General features: G+C 35.1%; 1 protein-coding gene across 12 annotated transcripts in view; it reads right to left on the bottom strand.

Annotated features, from left to right (window-relative positions):
* The window catches only part of L3MBTL3 (L3MBTL histone methyl-lysine binding protein 3), a 76,685-nt gene that overhangs the window by 4,009 nt on the left and 45,263 nt on the right, over nt 1-27,413 (bottom strand). For all 12 annotated transcript variants that reach the window (XM_085217323.1, XM_085217320.1, XM_085217321.1 and 9 more), the window contains 10 exons: nt 23,536-23,612; nt 21,469-21,554; nt 20,379-20,489; nt 18,849-18,963; nt 14,908-15,010; nt 8,026-8,172; nt 6,452-6,616; nt 3,645-3,733; nt 1,178-1,341; nt 81-143 (listed from right to left, as the gene is read on the bottom strand). In XM_085217323.1, the coding sequence (XP_085073449.1) occupies nt 81-143; nt 1,178-1,341; nt 3,645-3,733; nt 6,452-6,616; nt 8,026-8,172; nt 14,908-15,010; nt 18,849-18,963; nt 20,379-20,489; nt 21,469-21,554; nt 23,536-23,612 (1,120 nt within the window). The remainder of the gene's footprint in view (nt 1-80; nt 144-1,177; nt 1,342-3,644; nt 3,734-6,451; nt 6,617-8,025; nt 8,173-14,907; nt 15,011-18,848; nt 18,964-20,378; nt 20,490-21,468; nt 21,555-23,535; nt 23,613-27,413) is intronic.

Below are 27,413 nucleotides of genomic sequence, written 5' to 3' on the forward strand. Positions count from 1 at the left end.
TGTGTCTTTACTGATAAAATAAACTTAACCTTTCCATTAAGCTATTTACTCTGTAATTTTTTCAAATAAAATGTACCCACCTCATCTTTAAATACCTTGCCATGTTCTTCACATCCTGGTAAACTCCGTATAAATTCAGAGACCTGCCACAAAGAATAAAATGACAAATTTAGTAAGACTAATATTTTCTCAAAATAATCTTAAATGCTGACAAGCATTAAAGCAATGGTTTTTAGCTATTTTTGCATCCTCAGTTTAAGTCTTCCACATTCTGTCAATGCATGGAGTACAGAGCTGCACATGTAAGGAGAGGGATTAGCAAACTGGAGCACATGCCACTGTTGTGCACAGGACATCTAAGACTGGAGTATAGATACTCCATCAAAATCACTCAGATATTCTACCAGGAAGATCCAGAATCATGAATCCTGTCTTACTGATTCTCTTTCCAAAAACAAAATTAGTTACTGCCTTCTTTCCTCTCTTTACAGCAGAAGAATTAGCAAATCCTTGATCAAATTTCAATTTTCTTTTTTCTCTGGTTAGAGGAGATCCAACTGTTTCATCTGCAGAAAGGTGCTTCACTTACAGCCACCTCTGAAAATAAAGCAGGGACTAGACCTTCTCTGCCCAAGCATGACTACACACCTAACAGTGGCAGGGCTCTGACCATCAAAATACTACTACCCTCCACACTACACTCTAACTTTCTAGAACACTGTGTCATATCCAAACTATGTATAGGGAATAGTCCTCAGTCTAAGACCAGTATACTCTTCCACAAAATGTTTGTGATGCTGCTAGATGTCATCAGAGTAGACCTTGAGCACCTGCTGGGCCATACACTTAGCACTTTTCTTTCCCTCTCTAAACTCAGTGAATATACACATAAATTTACTTGTTTATATGTATATATATACATACACACACACACACATTTATCTGTGTATCTCTCTGTATGCTTACACCTATCTCTATGCATATACAAATGAATACTCACTGCTTTCAGGACTAGATGGCAGCTGAATGGGCATTTTGTGGATCTGTTGATCTAGCTGACTCTAATCTTCTCAGTACTAAGGCATCATTTGTAATTTATTGGGTTAATCTGTAGCTCTGAATCAACCAAGAATTTGAAGATGTTGGCAGTGAGACAAAAGATACAAGGAAAACCTACCTCGTCTGTACTCCACTTAGAAACTTTACTGGCTGGGATCCCAGCTACACTTGGCAGGAGCTTGCTTTGCTGTTCCCAGCGCAAGGGGAGGCCAGGGATTTGCAGCTTTGATGACACAACAACTGGTTGAGACAGAAACCTCTGGGTATTGGGTTCTTCAATAACTTCAACAAGAGAAAGTAGTAAATAAGCATTAAACCCCTTGATTAGTGATGAGATCAGTCACAGTAAAATCATATTCATTCCTATTAATATATACGGGCCTTCCTAACGAGGCTGTACAGCTTTGCTTACACCAGAATTAGAAAAGTACCATAAGACTTCTTCCAATATGATTGTGATTATATTGGTTCTATATAAATATAACTATTCTTAATTCTTACAAGGGAAAAAGTTCTTTCAATACAACATAATGCTATGCCAACACAACTGTTGGCCTATCATACCATAGGTCACATAATTTTAAATATTTTGATACAATAAATAACACCCACTTATAACATTTATACAGTACTACTAGAACTAACTTAATGCCAAGGCTGAGCTGTAAAACTTCATCAAAACCAGCACTGCACTGCTATAAAATTCCAAGTGAATCAGATGAACAGCTCCAGCCCACACATTTATGTCTCATCCACAACAAAAAGTTTTTCAGTTCTTCTGAGGAAAAATACCCACAAATGTCTGCAAATTCCCTGCTCCAGAGTTTAACTGAATGTTTTATTTAGAAAATAGCATTTAACTCCTCCGTGATTCTAGGGGTTTTTTTGCAAGGTCATTTCCCTTTTTATATCACTTATCCGTCATGGAAGGAAGGAGGATCCCATCCCACTCGTCTCAAAGGTAATGCACAGGTGGGAGAGTGGCTTCAGCCAAATGCTGCTTATTGCTGCTGCTGCTGTCTGGAGAGCAGCAGCAGTTGCAGATGTGCGTAGGAGGAAAGAGTGAAAAGTCACACCTTAAATGATGTCAAACTACATAAGACATCTGTGTTTATTTAGATCCATTGCAAACGCAAAAGCAACGTCTGCTATGAACTCAGGACAGAATGCTTCCCAGTTGCTGAGTAAAACTGTGGAAAACCTCTGGAATTCATTTCTGAATGAAACAATCAACCGCAAATCAATATCTAGTATTCCTTAGTAGCAATCATTCATACAATCACAAATCTGTATGCTATTTTGGTTTGGATTGCTCACTTCTGTTATGGCTCCATTCTATTTCTGTTCCAGGAAGCTACTATTATTCACAGATATCTGCATTCTTACTGTTCCAGTTTTCATAGATTGGTGGCCAACAGCTAGGACACAAATTCCTATTACAGATTTCTGACAGCACAGTATGATTGGTTTGGAATATATATAATTTATCCCACATAGGAAGTGATTACATTAGTGTTTTAGGTCAGGTTAGGAACACCTATTTGAAGTAAAACTCCCCACCTACTGCTCCTTGGTTATAGCATGAAACAGGCATTAAACACGTATACAGAAAGGAGACAAAGAATCACTTCGTTAAACAGTAACTAAAGGAAGTGTTCCAGCTTTTACAAATCAAATAATACAGGACCCTTCACAGAAAAGCATCCTAACTTGTAAGCAAAGCTTGTTGGTGAAATTTTACTCAAACGGTCCCTTTTTACAAAATCAAAAGGCTTTATGAAGCGGTATATGTAACTATAGAAAATCGGATAACAAAAACCACATCCATGTTGGAAGGGATCTCTAGAGACGTTATGATGTTCTGTTGAGAACAAAGCATTAGACTAGGCTATTAAGGATCTTGCCAAACTAAGTCCTTTTCTGGGCAGCCTATTTCTCAGGGTGTTTTTCTCAGGGTGAGAAATTCTTCCTTATATCCAGACAGAATTTCCTCTGAAGCGACTTATGAGCATGCCTCTTACTCTACCACCACGCACCACCACCTAATGATCTTGGTGGACCTCAACTGGACAGTTTCCAGCTTTTTAATGAAATAAAGATCTTAGCCTTCCCTCTTTAACTTAAATGAAAAACACCCATTCTGCACGAGTTGCTAGAAAGTAAACTGCACAACAGACTGAGATGGAGCTTAATAGGTCACTTTAACACTAAGTTATAACTGTAATGTATAACTCTGCATCTTCAACTTTTTTCCAGTACATTTTTGAAGCAATAAATGAACCATTCAGATTATCTATTTGTAAAAGTCAGTGAAAGGAAACATTTTATGTCAGCATTCAGTTTGCACTCATCTTTATAACTGCAATAAAGTTCCTAGGAAACCCTCTGATGATTATAAGGTAAACACAACACTGGAAGTGCTACTATCAAAAAACAAACAAACAAACAAACAAACAAAAACAACTGGATACAAATAGCAAATGTAAAAAGTAAGTTGCAATACAGTTTCATGAATTACAAGAAATGTCACACTTCTTTAGTTCTGCAGATTTTAATATCAAATGAAAGAAGCATTGACAAGTTACCTTTAATTTCATTTGAAATGAGCAGATTATTTCCTGTCTCTTTTTCTTCACACTCTTTGTTCTTTACAGAGTCCTTTGTCTGCACTCCTCTGACGGAAATAAGACGTATATTTTTATTAATACATCATAAAAATCACTAAGCATGATGACATTGCTTGCTAACAATGCTAGATCATTACTAGCACTGCAAGATTCCCACACAAAGGATGTTGTATCATCATAAAATTAAAAAAAGAGGATCTAATTTCTGACTTACACAGATGGCAACACTAATGCCTACTGACATGAATTTTGCAATTAAGGTTCAAGGGTAGTATAAACTAAAATTACATAAATCAGATCAATACATTTTTCTTTATAATTGAAACTGGAAAATTGCTATGCAAATGAAAGTAATAGATGTGCAGAAGATGGATAGACTGAAAGACATATATACAGTTGTATCTCCTATAAAGCCCTCTGGTTATCCAGGTCATTTTCATGAGCTGTCTTAAACATTATCCATTTATTTTTCTCAACTCAACCATCATCTCCATCCCAGCTCCTGTACTGTACTGTGCAGCTGTTAATGATCCCACTGAAAATATTTTACTTTTTAGTTTTTGCATTACTTCTTACTGAGTGGTTCTTACAGAATCACTCTTTGCTTGATAACTATGGCTGAACCCTCAGCTTTGTCAACCCAAACATTTGCAAAGAGGGGACATTTATTGAGAAAAATGGAGCAAGAGAAGTGAAAATAAGAGATCTTTTAAGGGGGGGAAGGGGCGGAGGGAGTAGTGAGGATATTTTCATTTTAAAGCCACACACTGAGAAATTCTTTTTCATACTGTTATAGAAATGAAGACTATATGCTGACATTATGTGTGCATTCCTTCTTTCTTTTAGTAACTTGAGGACAGTGGCCAATTCTTGCTAAATCATCACAGATATAGAGCTCTCAGAGATACTAGTTACATAAGGAACATTTTGTTAAAACAGCCACTAGACTAAAAGTCCTTAAAGACTACAAGGAACCCACCCATATGAACTCACGCTTTACTAAATAACAGAGAAGCAATCAACGAGAATATCTTCACCAGTGTTCCACTGATAAAAAACCAAACTAGAGTTAACATCCTGTTAGCCATCAAGATTTGCTAACCTCAAAACACAAAACCACAGAAGAAACAGATCTGTTTATCGCAGAATGACAGAATAGCTTGGATTGGAAGGGACCTTAAGGATCATCCAGGGCCAACCCTCTGCTATAGACAGAGTTGCCACACACTACATTAGGCTGCATGATTTAATTCCATTTTAATTCCATTGCTTACATTTATATCTATTAAAAGCTAAGAGAGAAAGAAAGAGGAACTAGAAATTAGGTGAATATGACTTAGGTTTACAGCAAAAAAAATCTTATGGTTTGTTGTGTATGTGGTTGGTTCCTCAATCAAGTACTTCTATGAAACATGACATTACCTGGAACATAAAGACATACACAATTGTACTGAAGACAAACATAATTAAATCCATACAATGAGCTCAGTTGCTGAGGAGCACAAAAGTAGGCATATCTGTCTTCAATAATGCATATGTACTTTGAATAAACATCTGAAAATATCCTCTGGGTATTGTAATAACCAGATGCTCAATATTTAATAACTCTAGTAGTTCAAATATACCTAATGTTGTGAATACCATTTCTCATACCTGTTTAAAAGGAAGCTTAGTCAACTTAAAGTTCTCTCTGGCTATGCTGGATATAAAGAATGTGGAAAACTAGATGATAAAATGCAGAGATTCATCAGTGCATTCAAACACTTCAAACAACTCAAAAAGCCTCTGGGCAGTTCAAAGTTGGTACAAAGCTGTTATTCTCTGAATGAAAATGAGAGAACCAATAGCACATGTATCTGCTATTTTAGGGCTTCATAAAGATAACACCCTCTAAAAAAAAAAAAAAGAAGACCTTATACATTGTTCTTCAATTAATTTAGAGATATTCAGTAAAGTCAATTTTTATTTCCAGAAGAAAAAGAAGGAACTTACTATAAATATGATTGAAATGCCGAATGACAACTAACACAAACTACACTACTGTCATTCTGACTTTTTTTGCTATTCAAATTCAATGGAATGTGACTAACTAAAGCTATTTATTTGTGATAAAGATATATTAACACTGTTCAATGCTCCCAATAGATCTTTTCCAAAAGATGGTAGAAATAATGTGAAAGAATGTCCTAAAGAAAAATTGACAGCAAAGAATAATTTTTACTGCAGGACCTTTTGTCTTAAAGGAAAGTGTGAATACTAGTTCAGGAAGAAAAATAAATAAAATAATGCACTGATGCTATAACTAATTAAATAAGAAAAGGAATGCTGTTGCCTCACATATTTCCCCACAGAAGTGTATTAGATTTTCAGTATCAAAGATAGCCTATATATATATTTTTATATATATATATAATGACATATAATATCATAAATATTATTTTCTAATGTACTATCTCATGTCATTCTTTGTCAAAAAAAGACTCTAAGCATGAGAGTTAAGAGATTACTTTCAGTAATTTCTCTGACTTGCAGTATTTTTCCTATCCTTTCTGATATGTATTACTTATTCCTTAAATAAACCGTGACATGCCACTCCTTTCTGGTTCAAATACAAAGACTATTATGCTGTTCCAATATGAAGAACTTTCTTCTTCCTTCCCACTGCTTCCAAGAGTTCCACAGATAAACCTCTGTACTGCATTCATATAAGCTGCATTTTAAACAGTCTCTAAACAACCCATACTTTGAAAGGAACTGATAGTTACCCAGGTGGCTTCTTTTCTTTCACATCACATAACTGGGGCTTCTTGCAAGGAGATGCACTTTCTCTGTCCTCCTGCTTAGCTGTTTCTGATACAGTTTTCCCAGATGATCGATTATGAGCTGCAGATTTTGTGCCTATGTGTCCAGGGCTTGGGCATTTTCTGTCACTGTTTAGAATAAATTAACAAAATGTTTTAAAAAGAGAGAAGTTGAGTTGTTGTTCACTTTATTTTCTTTATGGATAAAGTATCATCAGAGTAATTGAAAAAAATAAGGTTGTGGGCTTTTTGTTTTTCTTTTTAGAAGAATACACAGAAGTTTCTCACTCAGCATCAAGAGAATAGTAGATGAAGGACTTTCAAAAAATCACAAAACTTTAAATCACAAAGCATTTCTTATTAAAGGTAAAACTTGCAGACAATTCAACAGCATTACCATTGAATCTGCCTAATGGTATTTTTGAGAATAAACTCTCCATTTCAAATATTTGTAACATAAGAAAAATTCAAAGTATCATATTTTCCTCCTACCCCATTATCCCATCTCTTACAATATACGGCTACGCACTTAGGACCCTACAAATGTTATGCAATCTGTCAGCTGGGACTGTTAAAACAGAAGTGCTTGATGCTGTCCCTGTTACAGAGAAAACTGGTGAAACTGTCACTGGCTCCACTGAGACCACATTCAGGCTAGTTGCCAGAAGGTAACTAGGGTTACTTCAGATTTCTACAATCTTAGACTTTCAAGAACAATTGAACCAAACAGTGCTCAGTGACAGCTGAATATGCTATTTTTAATGCATGTAGCTGAAACCAACTACGAGAATCTCATTTGAAATACCATTGAAAATACTTGGTTATAACAGAGGAAAATGGAAGGAATCTTCAGGATAAACATTCACATTTTCATGTTTACTTTAATGTAGCCCTTGAAAAGAATGGGAAGCCTCTCTTCTCCATTCCTTCTTAAACTCTCTGTGTATCTCCCTAACACAAAATGAGCACAGGAGTTTGTGTTCACAATTTCTGTTAGAAAATCATCATTTGAAAAGTCACTTGGCATCACATCCATTTGTGCTTTTACAGTACCCCTTCAAGAAGCTTCAGCTATGGAGTTATGCATCATTCTTGCAAAACTCACATCCAGTAATTCGATTCCCCACTCCAACAATAATGGCAGAATTTATTGTAGTTATTCAAAGAGTAACATTAATTTACATCCATGTCAGTAAGGCCACCCCAGCAAACAGAAAAAAACCATATAAATCACTTTCGTAAGTGAAACCAACAGACAAACAACCCATCTTAAATTCCAGCTAACCACCTAGTAGCTTACATGGTTAAACTGAATGTGAAACTGAAATGTTATTAAATCACACGTAGTAGAATCAGTATTAGTCAGTTATTTTTTCAGTGAGCACTGATGAAACCATTCCTTCCCTGTAAGTGAAAATGCAGATAAATAGACAAGTTTTCCTGAAACTATCCAGACATTACACAACTACAAATTATGCTACACAACACTGAAATAAAGCACCACAGCTAGTCATAGACATGGGTCCAATCAGAATTACTTGATTATAGGAGAGGGGGATCTTTCCCTTGCTTCCACTCTTCTGCTTCTGGGGACATGGTTGGCTGCAGGCAACTCCCCACTGAGCCGATCAGGTAGGAGGCTTTCTTTGTTCAAGTTCATCTCAGAGTATGGGCAGCTGACTGCGCTAGAAGGTGAAAAAGAGAAATGCTTCCTTCATTTCATTCACTTTGCAGACTTCAACTTAGTTCAAATGAAATGACATCTGAGACCAATTTTCTAGAAGCGGATGGAATCAATTTACATAGAAAAGATTAGAAAAAATGCAAGTAGTCAGACATTAAAATATTAATAAATATACTGATTAAAAACTGCAACCTGAACACTTTTCATATTTCATTTCTATAGCAACTTATGGAATACAAGTTATATTAATTTATATTACAGCATACATTCTGGAAAATTGCTTGATGAACGTTTAGCCTGCTTGCAAAGCTTTCATGGCATTTTATGCATAATATAGAAGATGCCTCTGACTATATCCTTCTTACTCCAAATAACACAATCACATTCCTGTGGGTATTTTCCATGCAAAAGAGGATATTTCTCTTACATAGTGTCCACAAAGAGACTGCATAGCAAGGCACAGTATGAGGTATGGCTACTTTCTCTCACTGCTGAGAGAGTGCTCCATCTTTGCAAATAAGACTTTGCAAATAAGACTTTGCAAATAAGACTGCATTAGAAGTATGTTTTTCATACATTTTTCTATCATTCAGCATCCCTTGTTTCACTGCATTTCCGTTTGTGAGATAATTTGATGCTGTGCTTTTGATAATGACTCGAACAAATGTGAAAACTTTTGTGATATCTCTCAATGTCATAAAACCTTGTGCTTGCCCAAGAGTCAGGTAATGGAACAACAGCAATGTAAAACACACCAGACTGAACTAAGATTTTATCTACGGAAAGTCCAACTGGTTATTCAGTCAACATACTCACAGGTATAACATCTTAAATACATAAAAATACACTGAGGTATACTTCAAAGATAATATAGAAAATTCTGAAAGGTATATATATGTCATGACAGTGAACAACAAAAAGCCCAGCCTTCAAATATCTTTAAGATAAACATGCTTTATTTTTGGCTAGTGGGCTACTATGCTAAATATAAAATTATGCTTTCCTACCTATCTGTATTATTATAAGAACCTCTATAATGCTAAGATGTAAAAAACTCAAAACCTACATTCTAGGTTTTTGCTTATTTTTTTTCAAGAATACAACTGTCTTTCCAAAAACCATGTCAGTGTTTTGTTTCAGTGATAACGTACATGATTTCCAAACAGGACTGCCTAATAGAAACAACAGTTTACCTTGCCAGCAACATGCCTTGCCACGTCTGAATTACAAAACAAACAAACAAAAAAACCCAACAGCTTTAAGTATCATGTTAATTCTACAAAGCAGAGCATTAGAAAAGGCCTTCTATTCAAAATATACTGATCTTTTACCCATGAAGCTTTGGATTCACAGCAAGTATGAATCAATTCCTATCTAATTTTGGTCCTACCTAGAAAGCTTGTGGCAATTTATGTTTCTCTCAGCAGTAGCATAAAAAGAGAAAAGTCCTTCAGGCTACACTACCCAAGTTAGTCATATCTCGCTGGGGTTATCAAAACAAGATTCTATCAGCAAATTGATTTTTTTTCAGTTGGTTAATTTGAACAAGACAATATCTACATTTTTTGAATCCTTTCATAGCTATGCTGGACTTGAATTATGGAGGAAAGACATGTCAATAGAATACAGCTTGTGCTATTCTAATCAACTTATTTAAGCAGAATTTGGCATTTACTATAGACTTGTTTATATACTTTTACTGTCATTTTCTACCTACTGTTTTTATCTGAGAACTGGTGTCTGCCAGACACCTTAAAACAATTGAAAACAATGAACTAAAGGATGAGGTAGAAAAGAGGAAGACTGGGGAAAGTTGGTCAATTTCCTAATCTCTATACTACTGCATGTACTACATCTTTTTTAACTTTCAAATGAAGTATAAGCTGAAAAAATATAGGCTTTTATTTGGAAAATGGCTTTATGGAGCCGATACAGATGGGATTTATATACTGACTGTGACAAACCCATACCACTGTGATAATATACAGTTATCAGAAACTTGGGAATATACTGGTCAATCTCAGTTCTGCCACTCTGATAAAATAAAGCATGTAATCTTCTTTCAACTTCCAACATCCCCCACAGGGATGTTTTGAGCATTATTAAGGAGTATCTCAAGGAACTACTCAACACAAAAAAATAGCTATTTAATTTCAGCTATGTATTATTATTATTAATTAGGCTTTATATCACAATGAAATCCGACAGTACAATTTCGTCTCTAGTAGACCTTCTGATTGCCAAAATCAGTAGTATGTTTTAAATTAAAAAGTTAGCAGGAGCCTTGAAATTCAGATTTTCATTGGAACTTGCTTGTTTTGCTTTTTTCCTTTAGAATTTTCTTCAAAAATAGAAGCTGAAGAACAATCTCAGTCAACAACAGTTATAATATTAATGAAATTTTACAGCATTAAATTCAGATGAGTTTTTCTTTGTAATTAATCATTTGAATTGCTACATCAGGTTAAAAAAAATCCATGACAGTCCTTTGATGTTTCTATTACTTGGAGCAACAAAACAAAAGCTCATGATTTCCTCTGTCAGCTTTGTTGCAACAAAACACAGCATGAATGAACAGTCAGTATGAGCTAGGTGGCTTTAGATCCATCAATCAGTCCTGAATCTCAGTGCCTCCAGCCTTCAGTACAGTTGAGCTTGTATACTACAAAGACTAAAAAGTTAATCTTATTATTCACGCATAAAGAAGTATTTGATGTATACATTACTAAGTTCTAGAAACAACTCAAGTGCTCAGAAGTCTTGATCATTAGGTTATTTAAAAATTAAATTAGGATTCTTAACTCTTCTATCAACTTGAACATGGATTTCTGCTGCAGCTTTCACTTCATGCTTTAACACATTGTTTAGAAAACAGCAGAAGTTCAGAGCCCATTTACAATTTTATCAGATATCCTTGACCTGTAGGAACTGATGTCTTCCAGAAGAACAGGCAGCATGGCAAGAAGTGGCAGCTTCATTTAAAATCCTACTGTATGTCTGATGGTGCCAGACATCTTCTGTAGCTGCTTCACATCTTTGAAACCAGGAAGACAATCTATTATCATCTGCGTTGCTTCAGTAGGTTCAACCCATGTTTCAGTAAATAAATATTCAAATTAACATCCTCCCTGCGCCCCCACAGGAAAGTAATCAGCTACCTTTCAACTCTGGAGGATCAGCACATCACAGCAATTAAGCTATCTGCTGTATTCTGAGGAAAGGGAGCTATTATTTTGTGAGCACTATATAAGTTGAGCAAAAACCTGACATTAAAAAAGCCTCTCTTCTTGTAGAATCAGCAATGATGAATGAAGAAAAAAAAGCAAACAATGAATGCACTGATTATTAATGAGAAGAAGTGTGTATAATGTGACCTGCTGACTGCCCAAAAAGTACAGAAAGCAGTACAGGAAACTTTGTGTTCTTACTTCCCACATGTAGAACCACTATTCAAGTTATATATCACGAGTATTTTTATGAAATAATAGCAAAACTATTTCTGAATATTGTCTTATTTAGATTTTTTTTTTTGTTAAAGAAAAAATTATTTTATAACATTTTTTTTTAATTATTTTTACCTAGTGATGTTTTTACTTCAGTTGACTTTATGGAAATATTTTCAACTATCCTAGTAACAAATGATACAAATGCTTTCAACAACTTACAATGTGTTTATCATCAATGCATCCTTTTTTAGTATAAAGTTGCTTCAACGGCATAAACTTGAGTCAACAGTAGCTTAAAACCTATTTGTCTGGGATAACACCCTTAACATAAAAGAAAATGAAACTGGAGACTGGCAAAAGTATCAGATGAGATTTAGTTCAACAGATATTGAACAAATAGGTGCAACATCCTAGTGAACTGAGGCTTCCAGTGCTTCTGCACCACAGTTTTCTGAGAACATGGTCTCCATCATGACACATTCAGTTCACTTTCACATAACAGACGATGTTTCTAATAAAATGCTCTCCATGCTTACATTTTGCTCCCAATGCTTCCTAAACAGTTCAGCATATTGTTTACTTCATGTCATCCTTATTTGATGGTAGGAGCAAACTTCCAGTTAATACAAAAACTACAGAGTCACTAGTATGAAAACAGTACCCACAAATTTTAACTTGTGTTCTTTAGCAATGAGCATGATTTTAATTATGAACTACAAACTTTTTTTCCCATTCTAATTGCCTGAAAATCATGCAATTGAGAACTGTTGGCTGAAACAGACTCTTTACTCATGGGGAGTTAATACAAAACACAAATGACCTGCTTGGAACCAAATGTTTTGCATTACAGCTCAGACTTAATGAATATATTAAATAGAAATCATACAATATACAACCTAATCATAAATATGCAGGTAATCTGCATCATGCTATTGACATGCACACCAGTCTCTGTTTCAAGTGCCCAGCAAAACAAAACTAGATCAACTGGTGATAGATAAACAGTCCTTATTAACATCAGCTTTCAAAAATAAATAAATAAATAAATAAATAAATAAATAAATATTTTAGTCCCATTACATAATTAATCATCTAGGCTTTTATCTGCTTCCTAAGGAAGAAGTTCTCGTGATTTCAGAACTGTTTAGCATTTTAAATTATAATCTCTTCTGCACTCAGAAATTTATGCTGTAGACAGACATACCTCATCATGAAAAAAAAGAGATTAGCACGTTTAAATACATTTGAGGCTTGCCAAGATAAGAGACCCAAGGGACTTGAACCTGACGTGGATAATTACAACAATTTCAAAATGTCTTTGTTATTTTAGAAGAAAAGTAATAGTACAACTGTAGAATTTTTTGGGTGACTTAGACCCTCAAATTTGCAGACTCCAGATAAACAAGAAATTCATTATTTTTCTCATAAATACTCAAGAAAAGAAAACCCACAAAAAACATCAAAACAGAGAGCAAACTAACACAACTGCAGGATAAGATATTTATGATGCTAATTTATTTGCTATGAAAAAGCAAATTGATTTTATAATCAACAAAATCTCTTTGGTTATATTTTTATCACTTAGAACTATCAGTTCATATGTAAATAACAGGATTGCTAAGACTGTAATAAAAATAAAACACAATAGATTGCCATTTCTTAGTATTCAGGATGAGTAAGTATAATAACTTTAAATAGCGTGGAAAATATAACCATAAAAGCAAAGAATACATGAACTAACATACCTCTCTTACTCATCCTTTGTGAAACATTAGAAGTTTTAATGCCAAAATATATTTAGAGAGAAGATCACAAATGAAGAACTTTTCTGACACATTCACATAAGTTTCTTCCTATCTTTTTATTTTTAAAGTTTCAGCATTGGGCTGAGAATGGTGATTATGTTCATATGACTATAAATAATGAGATAGCACATTAAGGAAAATATCCTTAATTGGACATTATTGCCTTATAGATCAGACATACTAAAAAATCATACAAGATTCATTCTATCAGTATGTGAAATTAATTTCAGTTAAGAAACCAGGAAAATTTTTCAGCAAGACAAAAAAAAAGAGCAAGTACTTCTTAAGTACTGATTAGATTATTTAAGCAGACACCCTACTAGGATCAACAAAGCCTTTCAAAAGGAAAGGCATAAAACAAACAAAAATCAAACAAACAAAAAAGAAGAAAAAGAAAAAAGAACATAAACAGAAAAAGACAGAAGGAAAAAAGTGAGAATAATCTGAACTAGTGCTGATCTGCCACCAAAACCTTGTAGGCTAATTCTCATAAACAGGATATAATTCTACCACCAAAAATGTCAATCTCTTGCTCTATCTCTTGGATCATGAGAATGATCCAAGATAATATTCTTCAAAAATATAAACAAATCACCAAAGAGAAATCCTCTAATGAGAGTAGAGCAGAAAGCACAAAGTAACAACCATTAATGGATCCTATGATTGTTCAATGGAAAGAATTCCAAGACAGTTTTTGGAAACTGATTTGTGAAAAGGCTATTTGATGCTATTTATGATTCAATTCTCAACATATTACAGTAATTGTATTTTCTTTACTGAAATATTCAAGATTAATCTCATACTATAAAACATTTCAAAAACTGTAAAATTTTGACTTAGTGAGTATTCCCATGTCCCTGTGTGTTCATGCATCATTCTATTCTCCCACACATCTGCTTTCTCTGGGTCAGCTCTCTTGCAGGAGAGCCTGGGAGATTCACATTTCTGTATTACACTTAAATGTTCAACAAAATGATCTTTAGAAACACTCAGTATAAACAGAAAGTAGTTCAGGCTATAATTTGGGACTGTGTGAATCAGAATTTTCATTTTGGTATTTTTTTCAAGTCAACAAGCAAATCTTTACCCCTGCTGAGCAGAACAAAACATCCAAGTGATAAAAAACATTAGTGACCTGGATTCAAAAGGTTCAAAAGTTACTGCTTTATGCATATTTGTCTACAACCTTTTGCAAATCAAACAGCAACCCACGGAATCCTCATAGGAAAATCCTGATTAGCAGAATCTATCAATAGTGACAAAAATGATGGTTGAGAAATCTCATCTGGTGAAATGAAGTCACAGATTGCTAAAGTTTATTTCAGTATGCTCACCATGGCAACTGAAATCACTTCATATATTTAGTTTTACAAAATTTAGTATTTTTTTTTTTCCAGACAGGATAAGTTTTCTTGTGAACAACAATTAAAAAAAATGCATACAGACATTACCAAAGTGAAAAAAAATCATTTTCACTGCACATACCTATGATGGCCAATATGTCTTGCTCTTTTAACATGCCCAACTCCTTTACATCCTGCTGTGGGACATCCTCCATGCTCCAAAGCTTCCACTAACTCCAAGGGACCTGTATGTCAAAGAAATTACATACGACATACGTAACTTTAATGTATGTTAAAAAATACGTTTTGCAAAAGCAAGATAGAGATTCAAACGATCTCTTCCAATGGAGAAATAAAATTACTCTGAGTACATCTCTACTGAAGGGCTAAATCTATATAAACAATGCAAATCTTAGAGGAACTGAAAGACTTCTAACCTATCTTCTATTAAACAACTGTAAGTAGAACGAAGTAGTTTTGCAAGAGCACATTCAAAATAAGTTACCCTGTTGTTTCTAAAGAAAGAAATCTGTTAATAATGGGTACTGATCTCTGTTTTTAGCTTAAATTTTCCAGTAAACAAAGGGTGAAAACAAGGCTGAAAATAATACTAAAAATATTATCAGTTGTCATCTGAGAAAAGAGATGAAAAACCTCCTCACTGCAATCTTCCTTCAGGCAGTTGTAGAAAGCAATGTGGTCTCCTCTTAAACTCCTCTTTTCAAGACTAAACAATCCCACTTTCTTCAGTTGTTCCTCATAACTCCTGTTTTCTAGACCCTTCACTTGCTTAATTGCTCTTTGCAAACTCTCCAGCAACTCAACTTATCTCCTGTAGTGAGGGGCACGAAACAGAACACAATATTTGAAGTGTGGTCTCACCAATGAGAGTGCAAGTGGACACTCACTTCCCAAGTCCTGCTGGCCACACTATATCTGAGGGAGGCCAAGCTACCACTGGCCTCAGGTTCTTCCATGAAAACACATACTAGGTGACCAGTAACAGTTCAGAAGTCAAACAGAATAGAAGTTACAATGAAAGTGACTACAGAACAAGACAGGATGCCACTATTTTACTTTCTCTGTCTACTGATCTCTCAAGTATTTCCTGCTCTTCTGGTCACTGTATCTTAGTATAGCAGAGCTGAAATCTTTTTGTCTTTTTCGACCTATTCTCAACCCAGGTATGAAATTGCGCTCTTATGAGGAATGACTAAGAAAGGTAGGACACTTCAAATTGGAAACAAATTAGATAAGCAGGAAAATTATGCAAAAATGGGTAGGTTTAGACAACCAAGCTACTCCCCAGGGAGGTGGTTGAGTCACCATCCCTGGATGTGTTTAAAAACTGTTTGGATGTGGTGCTCAAGGGCATGATTTAGCAGTGGGTTGTTAGAGTTAGGGTAGTATGGTTCAGTTGCAGTTGGAATTGATGATTTTTAAGGTCTTTTCCAACCTGAGCAATTCTATGATTCTTATATGATCTACTGATGTTCAAAAGCAATTTATCTATTTCTGTTTGCACACATTACAGGGAACCTCATCTTCTACAAGGATCTTCTTTAGGATGAGGCCTACCAAGCCAGCCTGGCACCAGATACTCAAGAAAACTGATCCAGTAACTTGACCACCAAAATACTTCCTCATACAGTTCAATATTTCTTCCATATTTCTTCCTACAACTTCAATGGCAATAAAAAAAAATTCTTCCTATAATTCAGAAGTAATTCAGCCAGAAAAGATAAAACTTAGGTTAAAGCAAGAAAACAAAAAGCTCTGGTTTTGTTTTTTTTTAAAAAAAGGGAATCAACATTGTATGAAAATTTCCTAATTTGCCTCTATCCATTTATAGCATGCACAACCTAAGGAAAAAAATACACGTCCAAAACCACAGAAAAACTTACTGAAACAAATAAAAATATCTAAATATAAAATATTTTCGTCTCTGTTCTGAGGAATATCTGCACTTGTATAAACCCTTGAATAAGCAGCTCAGTTTCCCTCAAATAAGTAAAAAAAGGATTGAATTTTTCCAGAGTCAGTTAAGCTCAAAAATAAAATAAAATGTAATTGGAAGGTATATGCTAGAAGCAAAACAAACCAGTACACTGATGCTATGGTTCTGCACAAACTAGCTCCCTAACAAATGCTTTCCTTTCACTTAATAAATTGAAACTCTAACAATGCCATTTTAAAGAGCAGCATCTGTGTAAGAAAGCTGCTGTGTCACTGTGAAGTGATATTAAAATCAATACCAACACGTGGTTCCTAATTCCCTAACTAGTACCAGAAAGATCATAATCCATCATGGTGACTTCACTATACCTTAAGATAAAACACTCTGTCACTCATAAAGCTGTTATAATGTTTGCTGTAGGCTAATACTGGTAGCATAGCACAGCACTCACACAAAACTCCTGCTATTAAAGACAGATAAGTGAACCACCCCATTAGACAGGAATGTCTTACTGTACTATTCAGTAATCACACTATTTTAATAGTATTCCTACAGTGAATTATTATTTTTTAATTTAAAGAATAGTTACTTTTCCTTCTGTCATACGGTCCATTTTCCTTTTTCTATCTAAACTTACATAAAAATATCACTCCCTCCCATCACACACTAGAAAAGATAAACAGTGGTTCCTACACCAACAACTAGAGGAGATGATGTCCTGTACATAAAGGTCATCTGCAGTTTTATTTCTTTAAATACCTCCACCAAAATGAAGTTACATATTTCGCACTCCCAGCTAGGTTAAAATATGCATATTTTTTCAATCACTGGTAAAAGAAATGTCACAACCTTATCCATTTCTTTTTCTGTATGATACATTTTCTATTTATGTGGCTAAATGCCTTTTCCCACTGGACTCATCCTTCATTCAGAACACAGGATGCACATCTCAATTTAAGAAGCAGATATGCATCATCTTATTTTACTCTCATTATTCACTTTGTGCTGTGGTACTTACGGCATTCTATTCAGATTCTGCTTTGAAGGAAGAACAATTAACTTCCTAACAGGTAGTCATCATTGCACCATTGGAATGCAGAGAAAACTAATGAATATATTCTTATCACAGTCTTGGTAGGAAACATTTTTCTTGACATTTCAGAAATGCTGAACTGAAGCACAGAGATTTTCAGGTAATGAATTAACACTTTCTGAGTGTGCCTTATCCCTGTTATTTTGCATGTAACTTCTCAGAGTTCAGCATTTTTTATTTTCCAAGCACAGCTTTTTCTGATCTGAGTTATAGCTGTGGAACACTCAGCACTTGTGCAAAGCTCAGAGTCACAAGTCGGGTATTTACAATGCAAGTCTAGAAAAGAGCACTCAGTTAAAAATCATCTGTTCAAAGTTTGGATAAAGTGACTTCACTGTGCCTAAAAACACAGCAGCATGGCAGGGATATCTTTGCCATCAAAATCTCTTCTCCCTGCAACCTCTAGTCTCATTTATGACAGACTTCCCACTTCTTCAACAAGTTAAACATATTCCCAGAGAGGGCAAGCTGATAAAGACAGTTTTATTACTGTTACTACGCTTCTGTTTGATTTATCTTTAATATGGAAAGCATTAAGTCTACTTTGTGCAGCTGAAGATGAAAAAGAAGTTAGCTGATTTTGAGAATTTGGCAGCATTTGAAAAGAGCACTTTCTCAGGGCAGTCTGGACTCTATGCTGAAAAGCACAATAACTTTTAAGAAGATACAGGCATAAGATCTTAAGAATAATAAATAATACCCTGGCCCTGTAGAAGTACCACAGTAGTTTTATCATTGGCTTCAAGAGGGCCTGGATCTCATGCAACAAATCCTTGCTAGTGCTTCAGGTTTTGACTCTAATTCTCATGCATACAGACAAATGTATTTCATTACAGTAAGGGTCATTAAAGCTATCTATGAAAAAGTGATTAATTAGTGACATTTTAAATTATGTTGATTTTGCACTAAATGTCACATCTACATTATTTTGCATATCCTAGTTGCTACCTCTCTTTGGACAACACTGGCAGAGGAAACATCAGCTAGTACACAGGCCTTTAACATCACCACATTATAATGCAATTTCACTTACTCAGTGGAGGCTGAAGAGGGTGTCCAGTTTTTGTACACCAGCCTGCCGGATGGATATCAGGACTATCTACATCCGTCCAATAATCATAAATACTATCCCAGCCATCAAAATGGACCTACATTTACAAAAGAGAAAAATATATTTTAGATTAAAAAGATTCCTTATTAAATCAGTTTCTCTGAGCAATCTCTAGAAATGCTATCTCCATTAGAGAAGTCATTTTAAGAAAACGATGGATGTTTATAGATTTATATATATATATTAGATTTTCGAGCTAAATACATTTTGAATGAAGAAAAGAGGGAGGTGCCATTTGGTCGTTTACTGTGTCTTACAAAACTGGGCTCAAACCCCTACAGCAGAACATGTTTAGTTCTCATTTTAATATCTAAGCAAGAAATGAAACAATTTAAGAGCAGCAGAATGGTAAGCAAAAAAAAAAAAAAAAAAAAAAAAAGAGAGAGAGAGAAATCAAGGTATGTGACATCCCAAAAAAGTTTGTACCATACAACTTTTTTTTTTTTTCAAACAAAAAATGAATATTAACCTCTGTAGGTGTAAATGGCTCAGATCTCTCATGTACACATGTGGATTCATGTACACACATACGTCCAAATGGAGCCCTTTTCAACATATGCTCTGGAGTCAATTAAACTGCCATTCAAGAAGCTACAAATCCAGCATATAAATTAGTTAGACTTGAGAGGATTCTTTCCCCCTCTTTCTTTTTTATGACCAACTTAATCTTTAGTTGGAAAATGAAATCTGCTGACTCCCTATCTGACTAATTCAGATTCAAAAGGAAATGTCAGCTACATTCACTGCTTGAAGTACAGGTATGCTGAATAAATCTCTATGAAATGCATACACAAATATCCTTCATATCCACCTAACTGAATATCTGGCATATGCCAGTCTTCACAGTCAAATGCTCCAGAGAGGAAGCTGCTTTTGTAAAACAAAGCAAAAACATAAAAACATAAAAACAGAGCATAAACGTTCTGGAAAATTGCACTTTAAAAAAAAAAAAACCTGAAATTTTTCCAGTCTAAATCCATTATATATTATTATATTATACACGGTCAATTATCACAAACTTCAGAATTGCAGAAGTTTCTGACAAAACACAAGAGATCAGAGTTCTTCTTTCATTTCCCCTTGTATCTTTCTCCTTTCTTGGACCTTTACAGAGTCAGATTCAGTTAAACTAGGCCAAATATTTTATAGGGTCCTAATTACTAAATCTTCACTTCTTTCAATAAAATGGGCAAATGTTTTGTATCAACGGTTTCCTAAGCAATTTTCATATTCAGTTCTACTAACTACCTATGTCAGCAAATGCAACTAAGAGGGTAAGAGAACAACCCCATCCAAAGGAATTATGTGCATATTAATAAGTGAAAAAGGACAAGTAAAAGCTTAGCCGGACACGGCTGAATTCTTGCTTAATTTTACAACTATAAGATTTTGGGTTTACAAGTACTAATTAGGAACTGAAGTGAGGTGGTACTGTAAGATAGAGAAACTTACTTTTATTCTATAGTCATCAGTATCTACAATAGTTGCTACTCTGATAAATACTGGATTTCTCTTGTCGACCACTTCAAGTTTCATGTTTTTCTGGAAGCCATGAGAAGGTTTCTAAGAAAGAAAAAAACTATGTGAAACAGAAGAAAAACTCAACTCCAATCTCATAACGTGTAAAATTCATCAAAAACTTCCTTCCTTCTTTTCTCAAATCTGTCCTTCTCCTCCGACAAATACAAATATAAAAAGAAAATTCAAACCAATTTTCCAAGACACGAACAACTTGGGTTGGAAGGGACATTTCTGCTTTTGGTTATTCACTTCTTAGCATAGCGTTCAGAATTTAGAATTAGTAACCGTAATCTGAAAAGCTCAAGCAATCCAATTTGAGAACCCTGAATCAAGGGGTTGGGCCTATGGACTATCTGATGTTAAGCTTCTACCAGTGAGGTCTTCTGCATTCTCACTGAAAATCCTATCAGGCCACTACTGACAGGGAAGATAGATGTCACTGAAAGAAAGTAGCCCACCCAAAACCAAAATAAAAGTACAGTCTTCTCAAAAACTTGGGAGCTATCACTGGATTTTGTCCAAATGCCCTATTCACAAATTCATAGATGAAAAGGTTTACTAAACATATTAAATACAATCTGTCCCTTGGCTACTGTAAGAGAATGGACTAGATAGGCAACTAGCCTAGCCTCCCAAAATCATTTTTACATTCTCACTGTATTTCCTGCACCATTTAAAATGTAGGGATAGAAATACATAAGTTCAAGTAACTATATGATTCAGTAGATATCTTTATTTCTAATAGTGAAACAGTAATTTCTCAAAGCAAATTACATGAATTACTAATATCTTGTTGCATTTAATTCCATTTGAAATAATTAAAATAATAAAGTAATAGCAATTATTATTAATTACAGGATTTCTAATAGCAAACAGTGAACTTGCACAAAAGTAAACCTCCTATAATGCAACAAATTAATTGGATACACTGGGAAATATATGAACACCATATATATATATTCCTTTATTTAATTAATCATATGCACTTAAAAGCATGATAAAGTTGTAAGCATTTTCTCACCACTTTAAAAGCCCTTGCAGGTGCAGGTAATGAGCTGGTTTCTTCCAAATACTTCTCCCAAGAAAAATGCTTAGCATGTGGGTAGTCTGGCACAAAAGAAATATTAGCAAAATTAAATGCTGCAGTGTAAAAAATTATGCATAATTTACAGAATGCCTAACTTAGCTTTATAACACTGCTTTGTTCTATGCTTCAGATTCCACTACAGACCCAGAATGTACAGTCCCCTTCTAAGATTTCAGCTTCATCAGCAAGCTGTCGAACAACTTGGTACAACTATAGAGTTGATCAACTTGCATTTTATGGGATAAAAATGCTTCTTAGAGTTGAAAAATGGATTATTCTCTTTGAAATTCTTCATTGCTATCAGCATGAAAATACTGATGAGGGCTTTACATGTGAACTTCAGAGCCACATACATTTAATCAAAGTCAATGTTACTTTTTTTAATCCATTTCAAACACTAGTTTTATTGTTTTTTCCCTTTTAGGTCTTTTGCCTTAGTACTGCTATAAGCATCCCCCTACTCTTTCAACATTTTCTCTTTATTTCTTGCATGGGTGCCTATCTTCCAAACTCAAGTTATGCTTATGAAACTAATCTACTCCAATTCACTATGAAACTAACAAATAAGCACAAATAAAATAGCTGTTTAAAAAGTAGCCATCATAAGCCACTGTTTCTAAGAGAAACTGTTGTATTTCCCAATCACTCCTTCCTGCTTACTGTAACAGAAGTTGTATTTGAGTGATCCTAGGGTGAGTAAGTAGGTCTTACTTAAATCATATTAAGCATTTTGGGACAAAAGTGTGTAAGTCCCAGTATACAAATGTTCTGATTTGGTTTAGGTTAGAGGTTAGGAAGAAATTCTTCACTCAGAGGGTGGTGAGGCACTGGAAGAGTTTGCCCAGAGAAGTTGTGGATGTCCCATCCCTAGAGGCATTGAAGGTCAGACTTGATGAGCTCCTGGGAAGTCTGATCTAAAGGCTGGCAACCCTGCCCATGGCAGGGGAGTTGGAACTAGATAATCTTTGAGGCCGCTTTCAACCCAAGTCATTCTATGATTCTATTTTTTTTTATATCTTCAATTACTAAAGCAATACTATAACAGCCAGCCTAACCACTGTCACAGTGGCACAGGTGCTTTATCACTCTGCCAGGTTCTTGTATCAAGTCTTTATATTGGTTTCTAAAGTCATTTATGTCTGAAAGCTCTACAAGCACGAAAGGCATAAGCGATATAATAAGAGATATAAGTTAGATAGCATATTCTTTTATAAAGCTATGGTCTGTACTACTTCCCATACAAGCATCTCCTTTTTCTGTTGACACGGAGGGCATTTAGCTAATCCAGATACACATATCAATACTGAAAAATAGAGGTTTTCTTGTATTTACTAGCAACTAGTACATCTCCATTTGTAATGGTTGACTCTCACTTCTTGAGTCCCAAAGAGCCTTAACAAGTATGACTCCTCGATTACATAAAGCAATTGTCTCATCCCCATATTATCATGTATATTTAGAATCATAAACGCATAGAATCATTAAGGTGGGAAAAGACCTCTACGATCATCTAGTCCAACCACCAACCCATCCCCACCATGCCCACTAAACCATGTCCCTCAGTACCACATCTATGTTTCTCGAACATCTCCAGAGATGGTGACTCCACCACTTCTTAGAGCAGCCCATTCCAGTGTCTCACCACTCCTGATATCCAAACAATTTAGTTCACATGAAGATTATTTTTCTTATGCAGAAAATCTCACACATCTAGAATTTATATTATCAGCACTTTCACAATGTAAGCCTTACATCAAGTGAATGTCTTTATTGAAGTAGTATGTACATACTTAATAGCTAATGTCTATTGTAACTCTACTCACAATAAATTATGCCCAATAAAAAATAAAAATCAGTAATAGCAATTCTTAATTACAGAGAAAAAAAATCAGAAGAGGTAACAATAAGCTCACTGTAAGACGTATTACAGTGACGTATACAAGACGTATTCTTACAGCTGGCTATTAGTTATATCTTTCAGATATGTAGCATGATACAAACCTGGTGGGGTGATAAGAGTTCTTTTATGTTCTTTACACCACCCAACAGGATGAATATGTGGGCTAGCTGCCTCACACCTGAGAGGAGAAAAAAATAATGCAGTTCTTCAGACATCTTAATATGCTTAGAAATAAAACATACGAAAAAGATTTAATAAATTCTAAATACCCTGTGATACACTCAATTTATACTTAAAACTGCAAATATAACCTGAAGATAGGAATACATGTAACACAGTCTTTGTTACCACCTATACAAGCATAGGACTTTATTAAAATTTAACCAAGAGATCAGTAAATCAGGTCTAAGTCAGTAGACCTTTACTGAGAAGCTATAATGGTGGACCTGAAAAATTCAGATGTAGAGGTTCTTGGGAGAAGCATGTTGCTTGGTTGCAAGAATACATTATCCCCATCAGATAGGAGGTTTTTCAATATCAAGACTCAAACTTTAAACCAAAAGTTAAAAGACCTTGATTAAAGATCTGAGAGCACCTGGAGGCAGATTAGAAAATCATGCACAACTCCAACAGACTGTCAACAACAAGCAAAAATACTAGCTTCTAATGGGTTTGAATGGAGCTATGAACATGTTATTATAGCCCAGCAGAATACAAGAAAAGCACAAAATTGTCAGAAAAAATGAAAAAACAGGATTTTAGACCCCAACTTCCCTGAAAGAATGCAAGACTAATCAGTGAACCAAGACTGAAAATTGCTCTAAGAAGGCTGCTCAAACACTCTCATTCAGGGGACTAACAACTTCCTATATTTTCTATTATGTGCACCAAATTTTGCAGAAGTGCTATTGCCTATGGTGCACCACAAGAACCACAGAAGTCTAACAGGCAGGGTGAGCTGGAATTGATGTGCTGGCATCTTCTGAAAGACAGATCACTCTCATTCTACTCATCTGTTTGGTCAAATAATGCTTAGAAGAAAGCTAACAAGTTGGCTACTAAGTTCTGTAAGCAGTGGAAAACAACAACAAATGGACTGCAAAAACATAATCAGCAGATGAGAGAAAAATCATTTTAATATTCATTATTAATAATCTATAAAATATTATTTGTGTACTTGTTACATATTTTATACACAACTTATAATATATATAGGGTGTCTATAATATAGCACATATCCTATGTAATATAGCATTTATATTATTTCTTAATATTTCTGATCAATAGGAAAAATAAAAAGCCATTAGATTCTGCTATGAAACATTCACCATCTCTATGTCTGCAGCAATACTCAGAGATTGTTTTTTCAGTTTGCTGAATAATCAGCGGTGTTTTTCTATGAAGCAGACAGTATTCAAGTATTCAAGATGATCACCTTGTATGCTTGTCTATGAAAGTTAAAATAGTTAAAGCCTTCATTTCTCATTTCCCAAAGGCAGGATCAAGAAATCAAGCCTAAGAAGACTAGATAGGAACATCATCTCTCTCTCCTAGCTGAAGGGATGCTGCTTTCCAAACACTCTGCAAATATTTACTGAAACAAGCCATGCAGAGAGCACCCATGCATGAAGGCATCTACTTTGTACACAACAGTCTTTGCATAAAATACTGAATCAGTCTTTGTGATCCAGTTTCTATTTAATCCTTCTCTGAAGTCAATATTTCAAACCATAGGCTGGAGATTAACTTCTATTCTTGCCTTTTCCTTCCAGACCAGGAGTTACTAATACAAAATACCTGAACAGTGGGTCTGTTCTCCCCCACTGTTGCAACAGAACCACTATCCATTATCTACTTGGAAAGCATTAGCATGTGAAAGTTCACGCACTATTATCTCCCTTTGTTCGCAGTGCTAATTTATATCATAAAAATGCCACATGTTGATAATCTGTAATATCTAAGAAGGTGCAAAGAACTGAAAAAAGTTGAAGGTAAATTAGCGGGAACCCTAACATCCTAATTTATGGGTCAAAATGCTAGTTCTGCAGACCTTGAACACAAGCATGTTTTAAGGATTGCAGGAGATATAGAACAGAAAAGACTGCAGAATGAGTCCTGAGTTACTATCACATTGCTGCATACAACAATAAAGAAGGAGCGTGCTGTATTTAAGATGTACAAAATACTTTTTTAATCTAAGAAGTAATTTTACTCAACGATGTCTAAAATTCAGTATTGACGTATTTCAACAACTGAAATACAAGATGAATGTCTCAAAACCATTTTATCACAATAAGCACTCCTCTAGCCTTGTACCTAAAAAGAATATACTAATGCTGAAAAATATTAGCCAACCTAATACAGTTATCTTGTGGGCTTATGTTTAAAAGAGCTGTGCTCTTATTTCTTGGTAACAATGCCAAGTAAATCCCTTTCTAGTGGATAAAACCTGCTTTCAGTAGATTCTAGAATGGCTCTGACAATAGGCAAGAATTCAGCTCACATCAAGAACACCAACCTTTTGTCCTATGCAATATATAAAGCTATACTGTACATACATAAGTATTTAGAGTATCACACCAAGTACTTTCTAAATAACCAATATCACTATTAACAAAAGGAATGAATATGACTTTAATAATAATTTTGCATTGATGAAACTCAGTACTTCAACTCCTAGAAACGCTTTGCCACAAAGAAATTAGAGAAAAGGTGTATGCCTCATTCTCTCTCTTTCTTCTTCCTGTCTATTTGCAATAACTGTGAAGAGAAGCTAGAAGTATGGGGGACAACATACCTCTCTTCTATCCTTCTCAAAAGAAGGGTATTACATAGAAGTCTTTACACAGACAAGACATCCTTTCACACGGAAAGGACACACTCTTAGTACTTCCTGAAATATTTTGTAGTAAAGTCCAGAAATTACTTTCAAAATTCACCTGAGTTAAATTTGGGATCAAGACCCGTGCTCATGAGCCACTATGGTATGATCAATATTTGCTTACAGTAATGGCCTAAATGTGTAAAAACTCTTGTCAGGACAGATTTCCTGAAAGCATTACTTCTGTTTTGCTTTTGCAAGCACACAGTTTGAACATGTTTATAAAATTCTGAATAGTAAATACCACTTCACACATTTCTTACTTTGAAGAAAGTCTGTCACAATGGATGATGCACTACTGGAAGATGCTTTGACACTGCAGCAATGAGAGTGAATGTGGGATGCGTAGCAATGAATGCTTGACAGAACAGCACTGTAAAACAGCGTTATAAAACATTTGCAACATTTTGGTTTGCTTTACAAGAAACTGGTCATTTCAAACGAGCCTGTAAGAGGCTTCTGTAATCACAACAGCCTCATGAAAAAAACAACAGCACTGTTCCAGCAAAACCAGGTCACACAGTCCATCTTCGCACAGTGATTTTACACAGCCTTTCAGCTTCTAACAGTCCATTTAACAATAAAAACTGGAGCTCAGTAATAATAACACAGAACTTAAAGCAAAACTATTATGCCTCAATGTGTTATTTCAGCACACATATACCCAGTTTGGAAGAACAGCTACAGCCTATCAGCCTAAGTCCAAAATGCATCAGCTGGAATGCCAAAGGCTATGCTGACTTTTCACAATCAATTTGCAGCATCCCACAGCTTTTTATCTCATTCACTCCCAAACAGATCGCGGAACACCCAGCTCACACGCCTCATAAATCACAATGATCCATGAATTGCAAGGATGCTCGCTAGGCTCAAAAATCTGCCATTGTGAGCAGGAACTGCAGAACTTTGTACCTCCACACCTACGTATGTCTGGACTGCAACAGAACACTACCGGTTTCTAACAGGCAGGCTCCATTCACAGAGAAAGGTTGTAATGTTCACACAATTTAATATCACTCACAATCCATTCTTTCAGTCTCTAGAGAGCACGCAGACAGGAAAAGACAACTATTGTTTGTACTGGAAACTGAAGCTAAT

This window comes from Meleagris gallopavo, chromosome 2 (assembly GCF_905368555.1).
Source record: "Meleagris gallopavo chromosome 2, MGAL_WU_HG_1.1, whole genome shotgun sequence".
NCBI lineage: Eukaryota > Metazoa > Chordata > Aves > Galliformes > Phasianidae > Meleagris > Meleagris gallopavo.